The sequence below is a fragment of the Daucus carota genome, chromosome 4 (genome assembly GCF_001625215.2).
Source record: "Daucus carota subsp. sativus chromosome 4, DH1 v3.0, whole genome shotgun sequence".
NCBI classification, from domain to species: domain Eukaryota; kingdom Viridiplantae; phylum Streptophyta; class Magnoliopsida; order Apiales; family Apiaceae; genus Daucus; species Daucus carota.
This window is the reverse complement of record NC_030384.2, coordinates 30,479,806-30,495,837: the sequence shown is the minus strand read 5'-3', so window position 1 is coordinate 30,495,837 and position 16,032 is coordinate 30,479,806. Positions and strand designations below refer to the sequence as shown.

Here is a 16,032-nt window from a genome sequence, read left to right as displayed (position 1 = left end):
GAAACGATAACAGTCGATGAAATCACTATCAGCAATGTGAAAAGACCAAGGCATAGATCACTACTGGCAATGTAAAAAAACCAAGGCACAGTTTTGATTGGTAAAATTGTTCTATAAAAATAACAATTCTTTTCTTTCACTGCGCATTGGGAAAAGGCCAAACACTTGAAACATGCCTTCAAATTTGTAAGTGTTTTTTCCCAAAAAATTCAAGGAACATAGAGCCTTACTGCTCTCATTCTTTGGGCAGCTTTTACAGCATAGCATGAATGTCACAGGCTGCCAAAAGATATCACTCTCACCTCAGTGTGTAACGCATACAGAGCAAGCAGTAGGAAACAATAATTATCCTTTCAAATGGACTACGAACAAAATTTATTGAACATGGTTTTTGTGATCCTTCTATGGATAAGCGAAATGTGTCAACCCGTCCCCGTCTCCTACAGAGTCATTGTGGTTGTGCTGATTGAATGCAGGTACAACTGGATCCAGGTCCTTTCCTTCTTTGTCGAGCGGACTACCAGCTTTCCTCTTGCGATTGTTCGACTTTGGTAACTGATATTCCCTCACTGTATCATCAGAAGTAGGTACTTCCCCTTCTTCAACATTGTCAAATATTTGTCTGAGTGGTGATTGACATTTTTTTCCAAGTACATCATCTCCATTCTCATTCCGATTACCTGAATCACGCTCATATTCATTATTAGACCAGTTTTGCTTTCTTTCAGACCTGCTCCTCTCGCTCTCAGCAGCAAGTTCAATACCATCTTCTAATTCCCTCTCAATCAAATCATCCTCATCTGTGAAGTCAGTTCTCCGAGTGGTAGCACCACGAGCCTTTTTTCGTTCAAGAGCTGCTTTTACCTTGTCTTTATCAATTTTTATCACTGCATCTAGTGGTGAGCGACTGAGTTTTCCATCTTTATGATCCTGATATCGACCATTCCATTTGTCCTTCAAGTCCACTGATTCCCTTGCATCACTTCTTCCACCATTACCTTTTTGATCTATTCCAGCATGTCTCTCAGAATCATACCCTGAACCACCCTGAGTCTTCGTGTTACCCTGGTAATGCATAGATTCTGATTCAAAATGCTGACCATCATTAACAAGAATATCTTTCTTCTGGTCGTTCATATCTGTGCTTGCATAGTCATATCCATTCTTTGTTACCTTTGCACGAGCAGCATTATTATCAAGATACGACTGATTAGGGACAGGACGAGATAACCCCAATTTCATGACCCCGGCTTTTGAAGTAGCATCCCTTCCTTGAGAACTGCTATCATCTTTTAGATGCTCTTCTGTTGTAGGAGCTTTTGTTGGGCCCCTTGGTGTGGGCCCACCAGCAGCACTGCCTATATCTTCACTAGTTTGGGACTGTAGCAGTTTATTTTGCTCATAAAGTTCCAACATTTGATTGCTAACCTCTGCAAAAACAAATCCACTTAATATAGCGAACATGGAATTTCTCAATATTATGCTACTGCATTACACAATCCTAAGTCCCGTCCGCCAGGTTAAAAAAACTGTGCAGAAAATATCTTAAAAGCACCAAGATCAAATATGTCTTTGTGTTCTATGTGCAAGATGTGTTCTATGTGCAATAAGATGTGTTCTATGTGCAAGAAGATATGCATTAAAGCAACCATGCCATGCTAATGTGCACAAACCCTACATAATATATCATTTCGTTAAAACACTAGACACCAACCCTCCAATTGGTGTGGATGGACATCAAACTCTTGCCTCCAAATTACACCATCGGATGGGAGCTTTACTTTAAGAAATTTGGCAGCAAGGAATATGGCACCTGCTGCAATGTGATGAGGCTTAAATTGCAAGCATAAAGATGTCCGCAGCCTGCATGCAGCTTTCCCAGGTCAAAATTTTGGAATTATGTTGACCATGGATGGGGTAAAATTAAGAATACACAATCAAAATGTTACCCATCATTAACAAAATTCCATGCAACTTGAGCCAGAGCATTTTGAGCAACTTTAAATTTCTTTATAGCCTCTACGAGGGGCTTGTATGGGTGATGCACGTTGAGATCGAATCCAAGAGTCGCAAGTACAACCCTTTCCCCCATTAAAATCAGCTCTTTTTGCTGTTCATACACGTCCTGATAACAGCCCGAGGGAACATAAGACATCATGCGCTGATAACGTAAATTTCTAACATATAATCTAAGATGCCTCGCAAAACTAGAATAGCAGATAACACATAATAACCTATCTGCTTCATATATATTATGGGAAACTAATGACCCCTTCACGAACAAGATAATAGCTTGTTATACCACAGAGGTAAGTATATAAGTAATTCCATGTGAATTATCCAAACTGAGAAGAAAAAAAAACTTCAACTATACCCCTATAAAGCACTTTATAAAGAAAAAATGTTATGAGCTGGACCAAACATGCCCAATCACATCAAGATCAGTTCAAACACGGCAGCACAAGCAATCAACAAACGAAACACACCTTTTGTTTTATCTTCTGTGCAACAGCAGGATCTTTTTTATGTATAATTTCATAAGAAACAACAATGACATTTTTCAACGGGTGAGGAGTTTCTTCGACCTTTCCAGCGAGAAACATGCATACTGTTGCAATTGTCTGCAAGACATTTAGAAATACTTAACATTAGTCCTGCAAAGAAAATTGTAATTTACAATTGAACAAGGCATGTGCTAAAAAAGTAACTAAATATTAGTCATGCAGAGAAAATTGTAATTCACAATTGGACAAGGCATGTGCTAATACAGTATTTACAATCTTTATCAATTTTACAGTGTGACCAACATACACATACACAGTGTTGGTAAAGGCGTGCCTAGGCTCTTGCCTAGGGAAGAGGCCCATCGAGACAGAGCCTCAATCCCCTTCAAGGAGGCCCTAGCTTCATGGTGTAGGAAGAGAGGCAAGATGCGCATCAAGGCACGCCTCATTGAATATTGGCCCAATTATGTTATTTAAAAATAGAATGTGACATTAATTGAGAACCCAGATAAGGAAACAAAGAGATAACAAGGACAAAGACACGCAATGATTTATGTAAGCCTTGATGACCCCATCATTAAGCTTGTTGACATCTTCTAATAACACACACACCCACCAGATATAATCACCCCAGCTTTAAAGAGCGCAAGTGATACTAGACCTTATTATTGACTCCAAATTCTTCAGTGTAGTAGATTCTTCCAAATCAAACAATCTTTCACATATGGGTCTCTTTTAAAAAAAACCATATTATATATTAAAGACAGAGCAAACTATCACCATTAATCATAGCAAAAACCATAAAAACTCCTATCAGAAAAGACTGGTAATATGTTGTTTACTGCTAAGTTCCTATCTAGCTGCATATTTCCTTGGGCGAACATTCTGTTCATGTAACAAAGGGTGTGTTTTATCTAATGAACGCCCACTATTACAAAACATTGCAGGGACTTGATATGAATAAAGGAGCTTCTAATTTTTAACTCCTTTAGACCTAGAAAGACTTAGCAGCCCTCATATATCTTTTGTTGCAATTCTCTACTCTCAGGTCCCCACAACTTTATAATTCTTATATACTAGACTCCATCTTTCTGTAATAGATATATCCAGAACTAATAGAAAATACATCCGAGTCAATCCAGCAACATCAAATTAGAGTCAATCCATCTGAAAGTGTGTCTTACAGTGATACAATAATGTGATTAATATTATTAATGTAAACAAAACAAGCCTTTATTGACCAATTTGATCTTCATATTCCATTAAAACAGTATTTTCTCATGCAATTTACTATAACATAGCACGTGAATTTTTATGATCCACTCAAATATAGAGTATTTTATGGTTTCTTATAAGAAATTAAAGAAACCGATATTTAATTTAAACAACTGAGGACTTACCCTCCTGTCGTTCCTCACATGGGATTGACGGAGAAAGAAACGATGACAGAAAACTATTGCTGTGGCAATGGTTACCTGAGGCCTGTACTCATGATATTCACCACATATCAGTGATGAAAGAAATATTACGTCATTATCATCATCCAGCAACAACAAATAACAGGCCATATCCAAAAAGATGAGCATGAAATACTAACTCAAATCAATACCTAGGGTTCTGGAAAAGCCTTGTTAGCAGGCACGAATCCAGAAGAAAAAAAAATACAAGATGGTATTTATACTAGATCAAAAAATTTAAATAGGAGACAAGTTCTTCATCATAATTTTTCCTCTCTTCCAATCAGATCTGCATAAACTACTTTAGAGGGCCAAATACAAACATCAGGCCCTTATTCCTAGGTGTGCATACTTTTACACTCACCTTATCATGAAATTTAAAACATTTAATAGAAACAAGAAAATCCACAGTGATTCCTATAAGACCAGTTGTTCATACTTGCACTACTTTGGTTTTCTATAATTGTAGATACCAATAGATCTAAGTAGCCATTAAGGGTCCAGACACATATTTAGAGATGAGGAAGCACAAGTTCAAAGACGTCACAAGTTTAGTAAAACAAACAGGATGCTGAACTACATGTTCTACACCAAATTAACAATGTAAATCATGTAAACTAAAGTATGCAGAGCAAAAATTCACGTTTTGAATGGAGAAAAAACAATTATATGGACATTTAATACAGAAAACATACACTTTGAGCCTCATTCCCAAATCTTGCAAAAATGTGCAATAGGACTTGCGCAAGTAAGTCTCTTTCTTAAGATCAATCCCGTCTTTTCTAGAGGCGGAGTTCTCTTCAATTTCCTTTCTAGAATAGTACCACCTACCACCACCACCACTTCCATCCTCTATCTGCTGATTACTGTACAAGCCTTCATATGTCCCACTTTGCACAGAATCAGCAGGCAATAATCCAGCCATCAATGAAATAAATTACCAACGTGGTAACATTACCCTGTACACAGAATACAAATAATTACACAACCCGGAACTAATTTCGTTGCAATCTTTGAAAGATCATCAAAAAAAACAAATTCTGCAATCTAGTAATTAAACAACATCACTCAAGATACATAACACAAATACCAAAACTAAAAAAATCAAACAAACACTTAACCATGTACTCGATAAAATCAAACTTCAATTTTTCCGTCTATGTAATACAGCACAACTCCGCTAACAACATCCTATACACATAGCACTGATACAAAAACGTCCACGATGACCCGACAATTATTCAGCCATGCTTTCAGTAAATTACAACCCTAGTAACATCATCTCACGCATAAAACACATATAAAAACCTAAACCCCAGATCAAGAATTCAATTAATCGTAAAGGGTCACCAAAAAAAATATTTACACATTCAAATTAATAGATTACAATGCTAAACAAACATAATAAACAAGAAAATACACATGCGTCATGCAATAACTGTAATAACCTAGAAACGAGACATGATTAAGGTGGTTTTTTCTTACCAGCAAAAGAGAAGAGTTGAACCAAACAATCAGGCGAGGAGGTTTGTAAATGCGTGTGTGGGTGTCGGAGAAGAAAGGGGATGTTTTGCCCTAATTTGTGTTTTGGGGTTTTTTTTATCGAGGAACAGTTTACTAGGGTGTGTAGTATGCTTTGTTCGTTTTTTTAGTGGAATATTCTACTATACATTCAATTCAATTAAGTTTTTAATGAATTTTTTTTAATTTGTAAAGTTTAATGGATTTGAGATGATTTTAATTTTGTGTGAATTTTTGATTGAGAATTTTATGAATTTTTTTTACCTTATAAATTTTAATGGATTGCAGGTGGTTTTGATTTTGTGCGAATTTTTGATAGAACATCATAGAGTCGATATAGATTTTTTAATATTTAAACACAATACTTCAAAATTTCATAAATTTTGATGGGATTAAAAAATTTTGAATACGCTAAAAAATTCTCACAAAATCCATCATATTTTTATGAAATTCAAAAAAAATCATTGGCATTTGAATACTATTAGATTTTTATGAATTTTAGACGATCTCAATTGAATACCGTCTCATTTTAAAATATATTTAACTAAAGAAATCCTGACTAATTGAATACTTGTGTTTAAAATGCTAATTGAATACTACCAGATTTTATAATATAATTTAAAATATCAGTTGAATACTCAAAGAATTCAAAAAATTTAAAACAATATCAATTGAATATTTTTAGATTTCGTGAATTAAGAACATCTCAATTAAATATTTAAAATCTCAAATCAAATACATCATTAGTCAGGGGTCAAGAATTCAACATATGAAAATAGAAAAATGCCACTTATCTATTTGATATAATTATACTCCCTCCGTCTCTTAATACTTTTCCCATTTGTACTTTTCACGTTTGCCAACACACACTTTTAATCATTAATATTTTTATTTTTTTTATTTTTTTTTTTTTTTGAAAATGAGAATGAATCTCAACAATATGAAACAGCAGTTCACCGTGATAATTCTTTCATTCAAGAAAGCTTATTATCTAACCGTCGGACATGCAAGATGACCGGGGAAATTTAGACAATAAAACTTTAATGTCCGAAAAGAAAAACCCGTCTTCTTCCAAGAATCCTGAGAATAGAAGAAAGAAAACAAGAAAAATATAAGTCGACATATATAACACATTATATATATTATAAAAATAAAAGATAATATATCCAATAATTAATTAATATTAAAATCACGTGTATATTGCATGAGATGATCAAAAAATTCCCACAATTATGATAACTCATAATTGAGACAATTAAGCTCTTAATTAAGGTACAATTAATAAAATATTAACGCCCTTAATTAAGACACAATTAACGTCCTCAATTAAGGCCAATTAACACCTCAAATAAGGCACATTTAACTCCATCAATTATGGAGCACAAATTACACCCTCAATAAAGAGGCACAATTAACGCCTTCATTAAGGCACAGTGAAGCGCCTTCCTTTTTGAAACCGGATCGCATGCTGATCCCGGAACTACCGTCGCCGTCGTCACCCTCGGCCACCAAAATGGTATATATATTAAAATGCATTCATTTACAAGATTCAAAATTCAAATAACCCATAAATGGTACAAATATATTTAAATGCATTCATTTATAAGATTCAAAATTTGAATCTTTTAATTAATCTTCTAATTACTACATAAAAGTTCAAATTAAAGTATGAAGAGAAAATTCAAATTTTAAAACCAAATAAATTAAAATAGTCAACTTGCCATTCACAAAAACTAAAATTAAGACCTACATTTACTACTATTAAAATCAAATAAATTCCAAATTTTCAAATCTAAACTAAAATCATGCAACAAAATAAGTCAATCAGAATAATCTAATATCAAAACACGCGCTAATTAAGCACCATTACACCACCTCCACCGTCACCGTGCAAGAACCGGAAAAACACAAATATTCATCATGGACACTAGCGAAAACTAAAATCGAAAATGCGAATCCAAAACTCAAAAATGTAACTAATCATATGATATAAAAATGATTACAAATACCCAATCTCCTCCGAATTAGGCAAAATTGATCAAGAAATGACAAAATATGATACAAAACAACACATACACTAATAGATACAAGCACACCACACCATTATACTTAATCATGAAAATTATGAACCACACCATAATAATATATACTGTGAATCCATAAATAATCACATAACCATAATCATGAAGTATAATGTATTGGAAAGATCGCACCTTGTCGAAAAGACTAAAAGCTTTCTGAAACGCGATAATCTTATTTGGAGGAATGTATTGGTAACGGTATTGAGAAGATCATACGGACAGCCAAGAGAAATCATCCAAGCTGCCGAACTGCTGCCACAGATGCTCTCATCGATTTTTAAGCTTTCATGGAGAAAAGGAGCAGAGAAGAGCAGGAACGCCAGAAGCAATAAGAAGCTAATCGAAGACATGACACTGCTTGATATCTGTTATTCTGTGTTGACTGCTGGTCATTGCATGTCCGCTAATCTTTCTATCAGTAAGAAAAATTTTTAGTTTTGACTGTGTTGACTGCTTGATATCTGTTATTCTGTGTTGACTGCTTGTATTAATATTTTTAGTTTTGTATTAGTATTAAATATAAAAATTTCACTGTATTAAAGTACTTATAAATACGAATCTAACAAGATCACTCATGATTATATTTGATCATATGAATTATGCGTAAATTAGTAATTTGTCTCATGTCGTGAACAGTTCCAACATCCCAAATGGGAAAAGTAAAAAGAATCAGAGGGAGTATCTGATAAAAGTTGAAGGATGATGTGTGAATAATCATTTTATTAAAATTTGTGCAAATGATACTACAAACATGACAAATTATATTAAATTCATATTTTTGTATTAAAATTATATACGAATATTAATAAGATAATATAATCATGCTAACTATACAAAAATCTATTCATTATTTTATATCTTGGCACATAATTTGTGTCTAATAACAAGTATAGTAAATTTCGAAGAAAATCATATAATTCATCAAAAATACTATATATGTAAGTCAAATAAAAACCTTATTATCATTTTTAATATTAATCTTCTAATTTTTTTTATAAATTCAGTAATTTTAAAATACATGATTAAATTTAATTTATCAAAAAATTATTATAAACGTTGAATTAGTAAACTAACCGACTTGAATTTTCGATTACTTAGATATCATGATATAATTTTTATTTTTAATAAATAACTTCTAGATAGGGTTGTAAACAAACCAAAATATTTGTGAGCTATTCGAGCTCGCCTCGAAAAATATTCGAATTTGATTCGGTAATAATCGAGCCGAGCTCGAACTCGAACTCGAGCTATTTGGATGTTTTACGAGCCGAGCTCGAGTTTCAAATTACTCGACTCGTAAGGTTCGCGAGCCTTATCGAGCCTCTATTATTTTTTATTTTTTTATTATAAATATATTTTTAGAAATATATTTAATATTTTATTTATAATTTATATATTTAATTGAATCGAACTCGAGTCGAACGGGTCATATTTCGAGTTTTTGTCAATATTTGATGACTCGATTCGAGCTTTCGAGCCGAACTCAAGCCTATCAAACTATTTACGAGCCCAATTTCGAACTTGAAATTAAAAGTTCGGCGAACTCGACCTCGAGCCCGAACTTTTCAGTCCAGCTCGAGCCAAGCCTTTCAGCGTTCTGACTCGTCTCGGCTCGATTACATCTAGACAATAGACATACACGAATAAAAATACATGACAAGATAGACTTACAGAGACAGACGTAATACCAAGCAGGACGACGGCGAAGGACCAGAAAACTGGAGGCGGTGAAGATAAGAAGGGAAAGGCTTCAAGATTTTATAAAACCAAGCAGCCCCTTGAATTTGTAGCTCATAAATTCGTCTCTGGTATTTTTTTTTTCAATTTTTTTTCATTTTGTTAGGGTTTTCTGATTTTAATTCAATCAATTAATCATTTCAAGATTTTGTTTTTCGCTTTATATGTTGAAATTTACTTCAATTTATGCCACCCCAGATCAGTTTCTTGGCTTATATGTGTGTTTTATGTTCAAATTCATAGCTACATATATGCGTATATGTGGGATTGTTGAATATAAAGGAAAACTTGATGTAAATAATGATGGATTAGAATTAGTTGAATAATTGCTTGTTTTGTATCATATATTTATTTGACAATTATGCAAGTGCTTGTAGGGGGTGGGTACTGTATGAGTATAAGATTGTTGGCCTGTTAATTGTTATATTAAAGATTTAATCCTGGAAAAGATGGGAATGTTTTGATGATGATTTACTGGTTCAAGTGGTGTTAGTAATCGAAAGTTTGATATTGTGTTAGAAATAAATTATTTATACAAGTTCTTAACTGCTTTGCATAAGTTTTGTAGTTTGAGCGTATGTTTTAATTCCAAATATAGTTCGCTCACACTTCACTGCAATTCATCAGCTATTATACAAAGAAATTAGATGTTTCATATAATGTTAACTTTGTTGTGTCACCCTATGGCTCTACTGGTTTTTTTTTTGTGCTTTAAAGGTCTAATTTTCAATTGTAAATTTGTTTTTATCGTCGATTATACCATGATTACTGATATGATACAAACATTTGACTATTCAGGTGATTGGTGGCATCGTACTTGCATATGAGGATGGCTTCGTTGAATACTAATACCATTGCTAGTCCTGGCACACTGCCGCTAGGTATGTAAATGGATGTCTATCTGTTATAGTTTCTGTTTAGAGCAAACTTAAGATTTAGTTCGTTGTAGTCATCTAAGACCCTGTGAAACATCTTTTGCTGAAGTTCAAGAAACATAGGAGTTGTGGGGATTGGCTATTAACTATTATTATTTTAGCTGGCTGGAGCAGATATAGCATCTTGCATTGGTTTTTCAGATTTTCTAGGTGTTTGATTTTAGTGTCTGATGTATGAACAGAAGATCATTTGCTTAAAGCTCTATGGATATCATAGTTACATGTTTTTTTATTTATACTTATATGATAAGCTACAAGAAATGTTGTGCAGTACCTAGAATGAATAGTGCATGTGCCAGTATTATAGAAAACTATAATTATATATGTTGCTTGAACAAATCCAATATGTTTTTAACATCTACCTGTTATCTGCTTTGAAATTTGAATATAACGTCATGCAATTTGTATTGTGAAGAGATTATGATGTTTGGATATAGATAAATGTGAGGAAGGTGTCAATAAAAAGTAGTCGATTACAGAATGTGTATACATATAAATCAACTTTGTTGCAACTTACAAGGGCATGAATGTTTGAGAGTATAAATTTGTACAAGCTTTACTTTTGGAGACACTTAGCAGCCAGTAGAATAGTTTGTAAGTTCCCTTTACTAAGCAATAGATAAATGGAAAGTATGATATGTCACTTTTCTCTCTACCTCTTCTGAATTTTGAGTTCTCTCGCTCTTCATCCCAACACTCAATTTACTGATATCTGTCTACTAAGATTCCTCTTGATCTATTTTGGGCCTAAGTTGAGCAGTTTTATAATCGTTTACTTGAGCTTACCAACTCTATCCTTTTAGTTCCATATAGCGGAATCTTCTCACGCATGCACATCTGTGTATTCAACTCCATGATTGGGAATGATGTATATGGATGTCCAATGCATTTGAGTGTTCATGGTGCATAAATAAATCTTGCTTCTACATGCGACAGATATGGATAACAGACAGGCCTGAGGCCTTACAACCTTACATGGGTGGGAGATCCATCCATGACATAGTTATACTCTAAGAGAACCTAGCTGAGCTTGAATAGGAAAGTATGTGAAAATGTAATCAGATTTGGATAGTGTATAAAAGAATGTCAATGCAATCCTAGCTGAGATCTAGAGACACTCTTTATCTAACAGACAAAAATACGGTTGAGCTTGGATCTTGCAGTTATTAGTAGTGGCAGGAAATTAGAACAAGTTCGGGCGTATGAAATAAATAGAAGAACTATGATTGCAATTAGCCAGTTGTAGGCTACGTAGGTAGGTGCATATCTACTTTTTCTAATTGCTTTTTCTTTACATTCATTTTTTACTAGCCCCCTTAGGTGTATCAGAATATGTGTGTAGGATTGTTTCTATAGCATTTACACTCACTGTCCCAAAGATGCTGGGCTACAACGCAATACAAATAGCTAAGCTGGGAGTATATACAATCTCTCATAGTTTGTAACTTGTAATTTTTTTGTCTTCTGTTTTTTTTTTGACCTTTCGTCTTGATACATTTTAAGCATGGCTGGACTAATAATAATGTATATTTAGTATTCAGAAATTCTCATGCTCTTTTAATTTTGTAAGTTCTGCTTGGTCCATTTTAAGCATTGATGGAATAGTAATAATGCTTATTTAGTATTTAAGTTATTTCAGATGAGACTTGCATCTTGTTGTATTCAATGATATTCTTCTCATATAGTTTGATTGGTATATGTATCATTGGGGTGCAAAGGAATCTGTATATGACGAAATTGCTACTACCGCTTAAGTTTTTTTATTTGGGAAATTCTTGATGGTACACTCGTAGAGTTGGCTTTTCTCGATGGTACTATCGCATTTTTGACTTCTACCGATGGTACGCTCGTACTTTAAATTTACTCTATATGGTACCCTCGTGTACTTATTATTTATTCTCTATTGATTTCAAACTGTAAAACAAATTGTATATTTGAAATCTTTGCGAAAAGTTACATAAAATAGACCCTTAAATCATGTAAAACAGAGTCAAAATGAGTGAGATATATTCAAACTTCATCACCAAACTTTGTCATTAATATCTTACTCATTTTGACTATGTTTTACATGATTTAATGGTCTATTTTATGTAAGTTTTCGCAAGGATTTCAAATATTCAATTTGTTTTACAGTCTGAAATTAATAGAGAGTAGATCAAAAGTACACGAGTGCACCATAGTGAATAATTAAAAGTACAAGGGTATCACTAGTAGAAGTAAAAAATGTGATGGTACCATTGAAAAAAGCCAATTCTATGAGTGTACCATCGAGAATTTCCCTTTTTATTTTAATACTTCGTTGAAAGAAGCACTTTAAAATTTCTGGAATAGCTTAATCATGCCGTGTATAAGTTTATTTTGCATATTTATTGTGGAACATTTAGTAGATGTCTACTTTATTTTTTTACGGTTCCAAGTAATGATATATGATTTATGTTCTATTGTGATTTTACACAGTTAGTGCAGTCAGTAGGCAACCCAAGTATATTGATTCATTGAAGTTCAGTCCCCTTTCTGCTCGGCCTCGTGTATCTGATCAAACACATGCCATCTCAGTTTCTAGCCAAAGGAAGCCTGCTTCTATAATATGCGCTGCTGCTCACGTAAGTTCACAATGCTATTTATTTAAGAAAATATAAGCTTTATAAAGATGTATTAGCCATTACACATAATGCTGTATATGAACTGTGTATAAGTAAAAAATTTACTATTTTTTGTCATTTATACAGTTAAGTGTAGGAACACAGCTGCATTTTATAATTTAAAGGCTGTCTAAAATCTTGCTGCAATAGTGCAAGATGTAAATTAGAAATTAGCAGTCTTTTTAGACAATCACTTGGAAATAGTGGAATTTATTTTGGGGATAATCTTTGTGTGATCAATCATTGCAATGTTGAGTTGAGCAAGTTTTAAGCGAACTATAATTTCAAAGTTTGAATAGGAGAAATACAGACATGTATATAACGTATATACTGTGTTGTGCTTAGTTATATGTAACATTCAACATTTTTAGATTTTAAAGGGCAAATAGTATTGGAAAATAGGGCATTACCTCTTTACCAAGTTGCCGTATCTCCTTATATCTTTACTAACTACAAGACCAAACAGGTCCTCCAACAGATAGCAATTTGCAATGGCACGAATTTGAAAAATCATGACTAGAATCTAATATGTTGATGAATGATGCATTTTCTATCTCCTTGTTATGCTGGTTGGTTCAACCCAGCTAGTTAAGGACTTGTGGGCTCTTAAAACAAGGTTAAAATACAGGGGCTTTATTTACTAGGATACCTGGGAGTCTGGGACTGTCTACTGAGTCGGTACATTAGGATATGTGTATGCAAAATTGATCATGATATCAGTTCTCTTGTAAATTGCAGAATGCAAGATGTTCAGCAGAGCAGACCCAAACCGTGACGCGGCAGTCGTCCACCATAACTGTTGCTCCAATACAAGGTAATATGCTTGCTGCATTTCAGATATGTTAAACTGCATAGTATAAATTCTTTTTGTACATTTAAGATTGTATCATATTGTGTGGTTGGGAATGTTTTTCTTCAGTGGCAATAGTAATAAAAGCTCAGCAATACTTAATAACAAAACCCAAAATACTGTAAGCAAGACAAACTTATGTTGTGTTTGGTTGAGGTGAATGAATTTGGAAGGAATAGAATGCTCCATTTTCTCTTATACCCAATTTCTCCTCTAATCTCGTCATAACAATTTTGCTTTTTTTTTTTTCAAATCTTTTCTCCTAACTTTATTCTTTTCTTTTTTTTTGTTCTCATTTTGTTCCATTCTTCCCAACCAAACACAACAGTAGTTTTCGAATTCCTGCCTGCTCTGTTGATCATTTCTACTATATGGTTGCTAACTTGCTATGACTTGAATAGAACTTTGAACTCTTGCAGTTTGAGATTTTGATCATAAAGTTGTGCATATGTTATAGGTAAGGAGAAGTCTCCAGATCTTGATGATGGCGGCGATGGGTTCCCTCCTCGTGATGATGGAGATGGAGGTGGTGGTGGAGGCGGAGGAGGTGGTTGGTCAGGTGGTTTTTTCTTTTTTGGATTTCTTGCTTTTCTAGGTCTATTGAGGGATCAAGAAAGTGAAAGTCCTTACAAGGATTGATCAGTGAAGTATCCAGTTACATAGAAACTATATATCTTTCATAGGATTTTGTGAGTTTGGATATGGAAACATGTATCTTATTTTATTGTTGTATTCTTACAAATTACAACTTATAACATACCGAAGAATTTTTATTATGCAGCATCTTTCCGTTGATATAGAGGTTCTTAGCTGCATGTTTTGGTTACATGTAGAGTTTCAAAGGATTATAATTCCAGGATAACGTACATTATTTTCTTTAAATGTCAGGGATTATAATATGATTAGATTGCATTGTAATCACTTTTTTGGCATATTTTCATTAAATTATAATAGATAACGTATTATAATCCCATAAATAGACTAAAGCAAAGTAATGATTGAGATATGAATTCAAATAATTTTTTCTAAACGTCACATCCTTATCGATGATAAAAAAAAAATAATGAACAAAATAGACAATGTATAATCATATCAATGACGTAAATTAAAATTTTTTAATTTTTTTAGCAATCCAGTTTACAATGAAAGCTCAGATTGTCAATGTGAACCAGACATTGTCTATCTCATATAAATTTGAAATTATTGTATGATAACAAAATTTTTATACTAATTGAATTACGTATAATTAAAAAATTGTGTTCTCATGTATATATTCACACAACTTGTACATGTACATCACACATGAATTGTAAGATCTTCAAATCGATATGATCGACTTCTACATGTGTCATGTGTGACACAACTTTTAATTATATGAAGAGATATTCACGTTATTCAATTAGTATGAAAATTTTGTTCACACACAATAATTTCAAATTTATATGAGATATTAGTGTAAACTAACATTATTAGTTCAGAAACAAATTTGGAGAATGGTATTTTGTATCCACTAGACCACGTTTAAAATTTCTTAAGAAAAAAAATAATTTATAGGAGAAGAAGACTGCGAAGAGATTGAAAACAAAGAAGCCGAGATATGATTGAGTATTATCAAAATATGCACTCAACTTAATATTACATTCTTAATAGATGATGGATTAATATTTAAGTAGACAAATGTATAAAATGTCCTCCCTTCATTGGCCATTAAAAGTCAAAGACAATTAGGAATAACAAAACAAAGATCTTTGGCAACTCAGTTAAATGTCTGTTGATTTAATATTCTTCGGTAGCTAGACATCAATAAATAACATATTCTTTGTTAACTGACTGTTGATTTAATATTCTTCAGTAGCTAGACATCAATAAAATAGCATACTCTCTGTTATTGGTGTCTCAAATGTGCAAATACATCTCTACATCGATTGACCTTATGACAGTTTTAAGACAAGTGTAAAATTACTTGAAACTTTAAATACCTAGATTTCATGTTAACTTGCCGTTTCTATACAAGTTAAAAACCTATGTACCAACTAAACACACATTTTAGCTAAGGCGTAACTTGTTAGTTTATAATGTATTTTGTCTTTGTATATGTGTATGATTATGTGTAGTTCAATTGAAAAGTTTATGAAACTCTGACTCCTTGTTTGACTTGTGCAATAGACTGCAATTTTGTGTTTGTAATATTATACATGTATAATGTAGAACATGATGCGAATACATGTGTTTCTTATCTTGTGAGATCTATATGTTGCATGTTTGTTTTGACTAGCATCATGTAATTGTGTTTGTATAGGAGTGA

The 16,032-nt window shown here is 33.1% G+C and overlaps 2 protein-coding genes across 3 annotated transcripts; one reads left to right on the top strand and one right to left on the bottom strand.

The window, feature by feature from the left end:
• Positions 1-72: 72 nt before the first annotated feature.
• LOC108218979 (cyclin-T1-4) lies at positions 73-5,586 on the bottom strand. Of its 2 annotated transcripts, XM_017392183.2 has the most exons (7): positions 5,447-5,586; positions 4,657-4,920; positions 3,905-3,986; positions 2,487-2,621; positions 1,950-2,125; positions 1,715-1,863; positions 73-1,430 (listed from the first exon to the last, which is right to left on the bottom strand). In XM_017392183.2, the coding sequence occupies exons 2-7, from the start codon at positions 4,884-4,886 to the stop codon at positions 403-405; spliced, it is 1,800 nt and encodes a 599-aa protein (XP_017247672.1). In that variant the 5' UTR covers positions 4,887-4,920; positions 5,447-5,586; the 3' UTR covers positions 73-402. The 2 variants fall into 2 exon arrangements, with proteins under 2 accessions (XP_017247672.1, XP_017247674.1); XM_017392185.2 differs by lacking the exons at positions 3,905-3,986; positions 5,447-5,586 and having other exon boundaries at positions 4,657-4,797.
• Positions 5,587-9,122: 3,536 nt separating this feature from the next.
• On the top strand, positions 9,123-14,522 carry LOC108216352 (protein FERTILITY RESTORER RF2, mitochondrial). The gene is made up of 5 exons (XM_017389097.2): positions 9,123-9,371; positions 10,099-10,181; positions 12,693-12,838; positions 13,616-13,691; positions 14,185-14,522. The coding sequence occupies exons 2-5, from the start codon at positions 10,124-10,126 to the stop codon at positions 14,364-14,366; spliced, it is 462 nt and encodes a 153-aa protein (XP_017244586.1). The 5' UTR covers positions 9,123-9,371; positions 10,099-10,123; the 3' UTR covers positions 14,367-14,522.
• Positions 14,523-16,032: the final 1,510 nt, after the last annotated feature.